The following is a 12,290-nucleotide window of genomic DNA, read 5'->3' as shown; positions in this document are numbered from 1 at the left end:
AAGTAAATGTGCATTGGTTTCTGACTAGAAGATAAGTGGTGGCTGTCTTTGTTTTCAGTTATTTTCCTCATTCTTGCTTTATTTATTCTGTGCACTTCATTGACTTGTCTTTCTCTCTCTTTTCCTGAAACAGAAGAAGAAGAAGTGGAAAATTTTGATGTTTCCAGTCTGCCTGAAGAAGTGCTGCAGAACATAGAAGCTGACAGTTACTGGTGCATGAGCAAGTTGCTTGATGGCATTCAGGTAATTTGATTTTTCCTGTCAGTAAGTAGTGGAGTTAACTGATTAATGTCATGGCTTTGAACTACTTTAAAGCTGAAAAAGAGTACATCTATGAAAAACAGGGGAGAAGTTGGTTTTCCCATTGGAGAGCTCCACTGCAATTTTGGCATGGAAAAGGAAAGAAAGGAAAAGGAAAAAAAACCTGTGCAACTTCTCTCCATCAAAATGTCCGCGTGTTTCATTTTGTGTGATGTTCTAGAGCAGAACAGAAACTTCCAGGTCTAGATGCATGTTTTGCAAATCTGTTACCAAGCATGAAGAATAGTTACTCAGAATCTCACTGAGGTGGTAAAAACCTGGCTTATTTATTAATTTTTGAGTTGTTAATATAGCAACCTATAAGTGATTGCTGTCTTAATAGTTCCTGAAATTATCTTAATATTTTTAAAATACCCATTTAAAACTTGCTACTCATGCTACTTCACTGAGAGTTTGAATTTTTTCTGTGTGCAAAAGCTGTAAATGAAGGCACAGTTTTCTGTTACATGCAGCAAGTTGGAGTCTGATAATGGTAGATTTTTGTGCAAATGTTCATGGGCTTAAAAGTTTATGAAGATTAGAAGTATCTAATCTTCTAAGAGCATTCTTTCCTATGACATATTTTTATATCAATGTTTCATTGGCTAAGGCGCTTTGTGAATTGAAACTTGTAATGGAGTTCATTTATGACAAAACAGTTGTAGGATTGAGTCAGCGACAAAAGGCTTTAACTTATTTGAAGGTATTTTAAGTGTATTTCTCCTGGTTAAAGGTCAAATAGCTCAGTGTTTTGAGTAGCGTTTTTGAAATGCACGGTCGTTTTCTCTCGTCAGTTCCTGGAACAAATGCTGGTTTGCTTATTTCAGTGTCTCAGACCTCCTAAATTTTAAAACATTTGACCACATAGTGAAAATATTTGAAAAGTTATAAAGAAAAAACGTGAGAGCTTAGAATCTACTGGAAAGGAAGAAAGTCAGGTAAAGAAATGCCAACTCCTCCAATTGTTTTACCTACTTCTGGAACATCATTGTCGCTAGCCTGTTGCTTTATTTTTTTCTAGGAAAGGAAGTTCACGGATTAGGCGATTTCTCCTTAAAATTCTGTTTTCATACAAAACTATCGGGTACTAAGAAGCAGAATACGGAAACTAATTACAATGGAATTAAACTGCATCGATGAAAATTTAAGATGTTATGTAAAAGGAATAGTGTTGGATGTATTCAAGGATGCACTCATCCATCAAAAGAAGGCTTGAAAGATTATGCTAGTGGTGTGACTAATGATGTTACAGTTAATTCAGTGCAACTGCAGTGCTGCTGAAGTAAAAGAGTTTCTTGTTTTTCTTCTCCCATTCTCCTGTTTTGTTTTCTTTCTGTGATGATACCACTTTACTTAACAGATAAAACAGTCATGTAGTTCCAGGTTGAGTTGGTTGGAAGAGCTAAACCCATAGAGAAGGACTCGGGATACTGGTGGATGTGTCTGGCAATGTGCACTTGCAGCCCAGAAAGCCAGCTGTGTCCTGGGCTGCATGCAAGGCAGGCGGGCAGCAAGATGAGGAATGGGATTTTGCCCATCTATCATGTTTTTGTGAGACCCCCATCTGGAGTGCTGCAGCCATTTCAGGGATCCCCAGCACTGGGCAGACATGGACCTGTTGGATTGGGTCCAGAGCAGGGCCATGAAGGTGATCAGAGGGCTGCAGCATCTCTCCCATGAGGAAAGGCTGAGAAAATTGAGGTTCTTCAGCTTGGAGAAGAGACGGCTCTGGGGAGATGTTACTGTAACATTTCATTACTTAAAGGGGGCTTCTAAGAAAGCTGGAGAGAGACTTTTTGCCAGGGCCTGTAGTGATAGGACAAAGGGCAACATTTCAGAGTAGATTTAGATTGGGCATAAGGAGTACATTTTCTATGATGAGGGAGATCAAAGAAGTTGTGGAAGTTCTCTTCCTGGAAGTGTTCAAGGTCAAGACTGATGTGGCTTTAAACAGCCTGATTGAGCTGAAGCTGTCCCTGCCCACAGCAGGAGGTTTGGACTAGATGAACTTTTAAGATTCCCAGTGGATTCATTGTGTGATGCTATAGTTCTGGCTGACTTGCATTCTGGATGCACAATCATTTCGCTCTGAAAATATGGCATAGAAGACTCCAATATGATGTATGTGATGGTTTTGTCTGAGATGTCTGAATAAACTGTACAGGGATATATGACATGATAACTGCAATCAAAGGATCTCTGCAGAGTGTTTCCATTAATTTGTCAATATACGTTTCCATTTCATGTTGCCCTACCAGTATTGGATAAGTTTAAAGAGTGCACTTTGATAACTGTTAGGGTCATCTTGTGAAATTTTTGGCTAATATGAGCTAGATACATTTTTTTGAGTGTTTTGTCTTTTCAGTGCAGTAGGGTGTAATGGAAGAATGATTGTATTTGTACCCCTTTATTATTCTTAACAGAAAACTCATTTATTTTTCCAATCCATCCAGATGGTCTCATTTTCTTGATTCTAGAATTGACAAAGGTGTTATTAAGACATATGCATTTCTTGCTGGAGTTTTGCCACACATAGTAGCTATTATTTCTTCATTCCTTACTCATCTTACCTCCCTCCCTTATATAGCTAATGTGACTCTGTGTTTTTAATATAAGAATGCATCTTTAAACCACAGAGACCTGTGCTATAAAGAACAGGAGTTGGCATTGGGCAGCAGGACAGTCACTTCCTGACATGCATACAGTTCTCAGCTGAGAGAAGAAATAAAAACTTGTTCAAATCATCTGTACCTTTAGTCGATTCCTGTGTGCTGTTTTTTTATCATCTGGAGGTTCCTATGCAAGTATGTTTTTGGCTCTAGCTAGAGAGTTTGCAGAACTTTTCCAGTAGTTAATGTTTAATCTTTCATGATAATTTAATCTGTTTTTGTTCTTAGATTACTTTGCATCTTCTTTCTCTGTTGGTTGTCTCTAAATTTAGGCTTCTAAGCGACTGCGCATGTGTCACATCACAATTTGATTAAAGTTTTAAAAATTGATCTAGCAAATACTAGGAGTTTTTAAATATAAATTTATTTCTCTAAAATATAATTTAATCTTGAAATCTGTAGCTGTCTTATAGCAGTCAATTTTGGATGATGATGTATGTAATGGTTTTCCTTTTCAGTGCTTCCTGAGTCTGTGCTCTGAATTTTTTCTTTAGTTTTTGTTCCAGAAAGACCATGCCCCACTGCAATTGCTTCTTATTTATTTCAGGAGAACAAATGAGATCTTCTGAAATCATAAGAACATAGGATAATTCTGTGCAATGTAGGGCCGGCTCTGAGGTCAGACTGAGTTTCTCAAGGCTTGTCCAGTTGGGTCTTGAACCCTCCAAGGACAGAGACTTAACAGTCTCTGGGGGTTAGCCTATTACAGTGCTTCCACATCCTTTTGTTGAAGGTTCTCCCCAGTAGGCAGATGGAACATTTTTTGTTTATGCTGCTTGTCTCTTATCTTCCCACTGGGACCACTATTGAAAATGGAGGTTTGTCATCTCTATAACTTGGGTTTTATTAGGCTGTGATTAGGTACTTCTGGAGCTGTCTTTTCTTCAGGCTGAACAGGCCCAATTTCCCCAGCCTCTCAAAGAGCATGTGCTCCATATCTCTGAGTATCTTTGTGGCCTTTTGCTCTTGCTTCAGTTTATTCTGAAGTTTATTACCTTTTTCTTGTATCAGGGTCCTTAAAACTGGATGTGGTGTTTTAGATATGGTCTTGAAATACAAGAAATTATTTTTAAACATTTGAAGGAAAATCTACATAGTAAAGATTGAACTCTGGAACTGTTTGGTCAGAGAGGTTGTAGAATCATCATTCTGGAAGTTCAAACCCAGAGTCCACATGGCTTTGAGCAGCTTGCTGTAGGTGATTTGGCTTTGGGCAGCCAATTACTTCCCTCCATGGGCCAGGAGTCTGCTGGCTGGCTTTACTGCCAGGGCTCACCAGTGGCTCAGTCTGAGCTTTCTGTCCGCTGAGATTTCAGGTCCTTTGCCACAGAACTCATCTCCAGCCCATATTCTTGCAAGATGTGCTGATTTATGCTGATTTATGAACACCTGGTTCTGAGGCTGTGTGTGGCCATATGCAAAATATATCTTCCATGTGTGTGATAAAGCTGGTTGTCTTTACAACACTTCTAAACTGTAGATGATGCATGAGCATTTTTGTATTTTTATCTGTGGCTGTTCATATGGGAAAACTAGAATTATCCCATGAGTATTTTTTCCATGTAATTAAGTAGACATTCCCATATATCCAGATTATTAACTTTTTTTAATGACTAAATCGTCCTTTATAACACTTTCCTCAATAGTGCCTCATTAACATTCAAGTAAAAAGTTCACATTGATCTGTGCCACCTGCAAATGTAATGTTCATGTATAAAATAGAGTATAACTTTTAATTTTAAGTTTGAGTATACTGGTAATAAAATAACCAAAGGGGAAATACATGCATTGCATAATGATCTAACCAGATGTATTAAAAATAGCACTAAAATATTAATATAATCATTTATCAGGGCCTGGTAATTTTTAGAACAAAAGTGAGATAATTCATATCCAGGGACTAGAGTGTGCTGAGGTACATATTAGCTATTTCTATGTCTGATAAAATAGCAAGATTTATGACCTTCAAAGGGAATTCTGCAGAGTTCTTTCTCACTCCTGGGTTATGGAAAGTTGTTACTTACATATGGATGGATGAAAGGAAGGAAGGAAGGGTGGGTGCTTGGAAAGCTGGATCCAATAAATAACATGAACATGCATTTCAGTTGTTGAGAAGAATGTGCAGAATAACTCTTCTGAAAATTCTTCAGAGGAACTTCCTGGTTTATTTTAAGGGAAAAATAGGTCAAATATAGCTTTCTTTGTACCTTTTCATTGAACTCCTGCACAAGTTTCTGCATAATAATGCATTTTTCCAGCCTGTCACTGAGAGTAAAATTTTCAGGAAGACAACAAATCGATTTGTAATCAGTAGATGAAATATACTGTGCTATCAGTATACTTCAGCATAAAAATATTTTATACTCTACCTAAAATTTGCAGCATCAGCTTTTCGATTTGTACATGTTTGTATTTATGATTTCTAACTCTTATCCAGACTTGAACTCTTGCCTGGCCCATGCTGTAATCCAAAAATATACCCTGAGCACTTTTGTCATTGCTACTTTAACAGTTTCTGTAATTTATAATACATGCACTTGGGTAAAACTGAAGTTTGACTACACAGACCAGTAGAAGGTTGGATCTTTGTCTCTAACTCTATGGATGCTACTCTAACATGAGACTCAGTACCTACATTTTAATAACCTGCTGGTTTTTTTTGTCCTGTTATGTAGGAATAAGTAAGATACCATTTTGCACGTAAAAAAATTTGGGCTGCAATGCTTTGTAAGTATTTTTCCTACTACTTAGAAAATTTTGCATTTTGAAAAATCAGGCTTAATAGTTGTAATGATTGACAGACCTTTTCTTCTAAGGGAAGTGTCTTGGAGTAATGATGGAACATGCTATGGGCTGTACTAACAGCATAGTTCAGCACATTTGTGTGTTTGTTCTTGTGCATGCACACTCTATCCTGAGCTGTATTCAGAAGTGAATTTACATTATAATCTCTATCTTCAAGAAACATTTTGGTTGAATTGTGCTTCCATTGATAGTGTTAATATACGTCATGGCTATCATTATCTGGTGTCATGCTTCCCTCCCTCCTGCCCCTATCTTTTTACATAACTTTTTTTACATAACTTTCTGAGCAAGGTGAACCAAGATTTTTAATAGGAGTTTGCTTAGAGTATTCAGAAATATGTGAATGAAGTACTTAAATGAGGAAAAAAGAAGAATTCCGGCGATCTCTTTGTGACATAATGAGGACGAGAAAACTTTTTTTCTTTCAGTTGTCATTTATTCATGTGATACTATATTTGAACATACTAAATTGGTGCATAGCAATTCTTAAATATGCATCGATAGGGAAAATAGACATCCAAGTCTGTGTGTCTGTATGATTTATATGGATTGCTTAGCGTATCCTCTATATTTAAAAACTCTGATCTCATTGATAAAACATGAGCAAACAACACATGAACACTTTGTATCAAAACTTTGCATTTGCTTCTAGAAATGTTTCTGATATTTTTTTCAGTACACTGTTGGTGGACACTGTGTATGACCTGAAAAGATGAGGAGCATTGTGCTTACACTTCTGCTTGGCTGCAGTCATTACGTTGAATTACTGACAGTGTTTTTTCTTTTAGTTTGGCTGCCTCTGTTTCTTCTTCATGATGTCATGAAAGATTGTTTTCCATTCCTCTTCAGCTCGCTGCTTCTTCTTTTAAAATTATCACTTCATCATGTATTAAGAGAAAAAGATGGGAGATTTTCTTCAGCTAGTGCCTATGAAGTCTCTCTCGCTCTCTCTCTCACCCTCTCTGGGAGGACAGTCCCAGTTAAATTTGTTATGAGCAATTTTCCAAGTTTCTTCCATTTAAAATTTCTCTACCCTTAAAAAAGTAAGGAATTGCGTAATAGTTTTTAAAATGTTCCGTGAAGTCTATAATTTTAGTATTTTATTTTAAATTATAACAACAAGGTTTTGAGAAATCCAGACCTAGTTGTAGTTGCAGGTAAGTAGGGTGTTATACCAGTTTCTACAGAATAAGTACAGACTACTAACACCAAGATTTGAAGCTGATGCAAGTTTTGATCTCTTGTGACATTACAAAGTCCTAACCTTCTGTATTGTAAGGTGAAAGTAATTATGTGTCAGTCTGAACTCGATATTATGACCATTCAGCTGTGAAGTAGGTTAGCATAGTTCACTGAAAATGTGTTGGAACCTATCTGAGTAGAACATCAAGGAATTTAGATATTCATTGCACACCAGTGCATGAATTTTTATGTTTATCAGATGTTCTGGTATACATACATACTTTGTCTTATGTGAATGCTTACTGTCAAGAACAGTGTTCGGAAATAAGAGATATTTTATGTGAACTCCTAGTTTTCATTCTGATTTTTTTTTTATATTTCCTCATTTGAAACTTTGACCATCAATAATGAGCAAAAGACAACCTCTGGAATAGTCATAAGTAATTGAGAAAATAATTGTCTTGGTTCAACAGCCCTGAGCAATAATTCATTAATTTTGTGAATTTGGCATGTTTTTTCTTTTCTGTTTTACCACTTTTCCTTCATCTGTAAGCACAAAAGGAGCAAGAATAGTGGGTAACAGAATACCTTTTACATTTACAAAGTCTTTCTCAGTTTCACAAACTCCAGGAAGTCAACTACATGTGTCATAAGAGGGCATATGTACAACACAGTTTAATTAGAAGAGACTACTGGGGAATCCAATAAAGATCTTTCCAGTTTAGGTGAGTCAGCACAAGTAGAAGAGTGACCCCCAGCTGTGTTCATTTGCAGCTGAAATAATGAACAGAAAAATAAATAGGGAAAATATCAAATGTAGTGAAAAACAAATTTACCTGTTTTCAAATCAAGATGGCAGTTTTGGGTTGCATTTCCAGGTTTGTATGGAGTAAATTAGGCTTTGAGAAAGAAAGAAAGTAGTTTCAGATTCATAGATCACAGTCAAGAGTTGGACTACCTGGGGAGAGACTAATGATCGAAGCACCTTTTAACTCTGTGTTGACTTTCAGTATTACATACAGGAGCATTCTTTTACAGAGGATCTGTTACAGAGGAAATAATTAAATACCATGTTGCTATATTTTGAGTGCAGCACTACTAGAAACACCAGTTAACTTTGTTTAAATAAATAAGCAGAACAGTATATAAACATTTTGGGACAAAAAAAAAGTGCATACAATTTTTGTTGTTAGAGTATGTTCTGTAAAGAAAGTGATTATGATTTCCTAAAGATGTTGTGCCCTGGATATTATCCATGACTAATATAGGTGTGTGTCAGACTTGTGTAAAAGGCAGTGTTCCAGTGCATGGGATAGTTTCTTTCTTCTTGAAATGAGATTATAATAGGCCTGAATTCTGTGTGAGTCTTTCCATTCTTTCCATTTTGGGCTTTATTGCATTAAAAAGGATGCTTATGTTCTATTTGTGAAATAATGTCAACTAGCTGAAATTGTTGCCTATTTTATTTGGTGATTGTGGAAAATTAAAAAATTCAGGGTATTATTCTTGCTCCCTCATCCATACTGTTTTAGTTTATACACTGAGTTCTAATATTAATTACAGTGAAAGGGCTACTGCTAAACTAGTAGAAAATTTTGCTAAAATTTTTAAAATAGCTACTGCTGTGGTCAGTTACAAGTGATCAGAGCATTCAGTAGATACTTTTTGATACTTTTTGATACTGTAAATAGTTTGTTGGCTGAAGTACTTTAATTTACGGAATTATTAGTATATCGTTTTGCCTTGTGAACTTTTAGGCTTCACACTTTATAGCAGTTATATAGAATTTGGAGATTAAATTGCAGTTCAGTTTCATAAGTTAAATAAAACCTAAAAAAAACTCCATGTAAATGAGGTCAAGAGAGTCAAAAAGACTTTTTTTGGTTTTAGATAGAAAAACATCAGGATGCTTAAAAATGAACTGATAATCATCTCTTTTACTCTAAGACCAAGTTAAAATTTGAAATAAAGTCAAGAAAAATTAATATTTTGGGGTTACTTAGCTCCAGTTGATAAAGGAATTACTCAAACAATAGCAGTTGATGCAAAAAAAAACATCCTTTACCCTGATTTTCTATCTGTGTGGTGGTTGCACAAAAAAAACTACATAGCATCTTCCTTTTAAAATATGTATGTATAATTTCCTTTTCTTGAATCTCTCAAGAACCACAGGAAGACAAGTGTAACAAAATAAGCTGAATGGAGGGATTGTCAATTAAATATTCAGAAACATTCCTGTATATTTAAATAATGTCATTATTTAAAAAGATTGATCACTTTGTATTTCAAGCAGAGATATCTTTCTTGCTCTCATTATTTCAAACTCAAGTCTATATTATAGAGCTGCAATCCACAAATTAAAAATCCTTTTAGAGTTAATTCATTGAAAGAAATATATGCAAATATAATGCCCTTTTAGCTACATTGCTTGTGTGCTAGATTTTGATTCATGATATTAACTATAATCTTGGGTTCAGGACAGTTATGAGTACATTAAAACAGACTTTTGATTTCTTATGCTGCTTGAAGTTATTACTCTGTACTTCAAAAGATCAAATTCTTTCCCTGCCTCTGATTACAGGCGAAATTTTCATATTTCCTACATTATTTGTAGAATTGTAAATTTCCGAGAAAAAAAATAACCTTAAAAATGTCTAGCACGGCACATTTTGGCATGTAAAATGAGGGCCTTTTAAAGCCACTTGGATTTCTACAATAAAATAACTTCACTAGATTAGCAAGTAGAGAGCAATTGATGCAGGAATAGCTATACAGAATATACCGTTAGAGGTGAGTACTCAGAAGACTGTACAGTGTGATGATTTACTATTTTACTGTAGAAGCAGATCTAGGAAATGTAGTTATAAACCAGAAGCACCATAAGAAAACAGAGAAAAATACATGTATTTAGAAAAGTAATTGAAAGGAAAGAAACCTTTTTTGCTTTTCTGCAACTAATACTTGTATGTGGTCTCTTCTTTAGGATAACTACACGTTTGCACAGCCAGGAATCCAGAAGAAAGTGAAGATGTTGGAAGAACTTGTTAGTCGGATTGATGGTAAGTCTCAAAGGCAAACTAATTTCTAACTGATGATACACTGAAAGTGTTTAGTTAAAATGTTTGCAAGAAAAGCTGCTAACATCACTGCAGTCCCCTGCAGTGGTGCGGTAACGTGGCCTTCCTCAGGTGAGGTGTCATCACTGGTTTGTGGCACACTGGCCTTTGCGGATCACTGTCATGTATCATTTAAAAGAAAGCCACTAGAGCATGAGCTTCTTTCATTACTTTTTATTAAGGCAATATAATAAAATTTCAATGGCAATTTCTTTGCAGCAGAGTAATGACCACATACAAAAGGCAGCCAGTATTCATTTCACATTAAGCCTCAATGGTTGTTGTAATGCAGGCAAGTCACAGTGGTTGTTTATGGTTGTCCTTCGGTACTATGTTTTGTGCCTTTGTGCATCATTTTGCTATCTGGAATGCCTGCATAATTTCTCTGTGGAATCCAATTAATTATGAACTCTGGAAATAACATCTTTAATTTTATAGATAAATTACAGTATGTGCAGGGGTAATTTTAGATTGTTCTTTCATGTTTTAGCAGCGCACTTTGAAATATTTTACCTTCATCCTTAAAGTAATTCCTTTCATGAAATGCTGACTGTCATATAGCTAGAACAGAGTTTAATTAAATGAAATGCAAGAGATAATGCTTGCCCATTCTAAACATAATCTCTTGATAGTTTGTTAAATTAATGAACAGAGAGTATTAACAAAATGTTGCCAAGCAGAACCGGGCATATATTTGCAACACTAGCATGTCAGTGATGACTTAGAAAAAATATTTCTTGTGTAGCTTTATATTTGATAATCTTCTTGGAAACATTAATTAGCTGGTTTTGTTACATATATTGTGAAGTTTTTTTTGTGCCCATGCTTGTCATGGGAGATTTTGCCTGCTTGTATGTACACCCTTAATATTTCATAATGGTCTTTGTGCTTTTCTAGGATATTAAGGTATTTTTAATCATCAAAAACAAAAGGCAGGAGAAAAATGTTTGTGTAAAATTACACTATAAGCTTAAATGTATGTAAAAATTTTTGTTGTAGATACTTTTTTTAAATGCCAGTGAATATGAAAATTATAATGGCATATTTCTGTATATTGGGTAGCTCAATATTTATATTAAAATATAGTTAAATCAGGATATTTTGTTACTTAAAAAATAATCTTAACTTCTCATAATGTGATTTTTTATATGCAATTTCAGTCTTTCATCAATTGATGTTTACATTTCAGAAGCAAATGATTATATTTTAAATGAAGTGTATAATTAAAATTCCTATAAGTAGACTTCCTTAACTTGGTCAATGAACATTTATATAAACAGATTGTTTAACCAAGTTTTTAAAATTAGAAATAGCATTCTTATAGTCAACTTTTTTGTTCGATTGAATAAAAATATTAAGTATAATACAATATATTATTGTTTAGGTTAAGGAAAAAAGAAATGCTGAAGTCTTATTTGTACCTTCGGTGCTTTAAATAATTTCTCTCAATTGTTAGGTTTAGGAAGTATTATTTTTAAAGCTTCACACTTGAAAAAAATAAGTCAGTTGTAAGAAATAGTTGTGTCATCTTATACTGTACTTTGATCGTCTTTGCAACTGAAAGTAAAGTGTGGGTTCCTGTTTTTTATCTAATTTTAAATAAAGCTGTGAGGTCTTTATAAATTTTTTGTAGTTTTCAGTAGAGATTGTGAGTGTTTGCTAGTAAATATTGATGGACGTTTAGAACTGCTTAGGTTATATGGGGCCTCTGAAAGTCAGTGTTCCAAGCCTCTGCCCTTGCCTCGATGACTCTGTCTAATGGGACAGGGTCAATTTAGAGCAGGCTGCGTGGAGTCTTAAAAATGCGGGTGTTGGAGTAGTGGTTGCTGCTGCCTGAAATCTGTCCCAAACAAGCCTCTCCTGTAGAAAAGCCAAGTTGAGTTAACCTTCAGGCAATGCAGTCAGACCCTCGCTCAACACTCACTGCAGCTGGCTCAGCGATAGAGGCAAGGAAGGCTCTTTTTGCAGGGTTCTAGTCCAGCAAAGGATATCACATGTGGTTGAAGGGAACCTGGCAAAGTAAAAGAGGCTGACCACCTGGAGGAGAGCTTAAGAAGGGGAAGGGGTGGGGAGTGGAGCTGAGGGCCGGCAGAGGGGTTTGGTCTCCAGGGAAAGGGAGGTGGCCACCAGGGATACCAATCCAGTGAGGGGACAGGGAAAGGAGAAATCAGGGGAAGTTACACAGGGAAAGTTGTGGCACAGAAGTCCAAATGGGAGA

General features: G+C 35.7%; 1 protein-coding gene across 3 annotated transcripts in view; it reads left to right on the top strand.

Moving 5' to 3' along the window:
* Positions 1 to 12,290, top strand: part of TBC1D22A (TBC1 domain family member 22A) — a 137,984-nt gene that overhangs the window by 49,601 nt on the left and 76,093 nt on the right. For 2 of the 3 annotated variants that reach the window (XM_053977547.1, XM_053977550.1), the window contains exons 9-10: positions 134 to 243; positions 9,940 to 10,015. In XM_053977547.1, the coding sequence (XP_053833522.1) occupies positions 134 to 243; positions 9,940 to 10,015 (186 nt within the window). The remainder of the gene's footprint in view (positions 1 to 133; positions 244 to 9,939; positions 10,016 to 12,290) is intronic. The other variant, XM_053977549.1, reaches the window with a different exon arrangement.

This window comes from Vidua macroura, chromosome 5, assembly GCF_024509145.1.
Source record: "Vidua macroura isolate BioBank_ID:100142 chromosome 5, ASM2450914v1, whole genome shotgun sequence".
In the NCBI taxonomy this organism is placed as follows: Eukaryota; Metazoa; Chordata; class Aves; order Passeriformes; family Viduidae; genus Vidua; species Vidua macroura.
The sequence above is the reverse complement of the archived record's forward strand: the minus strand, read 5'-3'. Positions and strand labels throughout refer to the sequence as shown.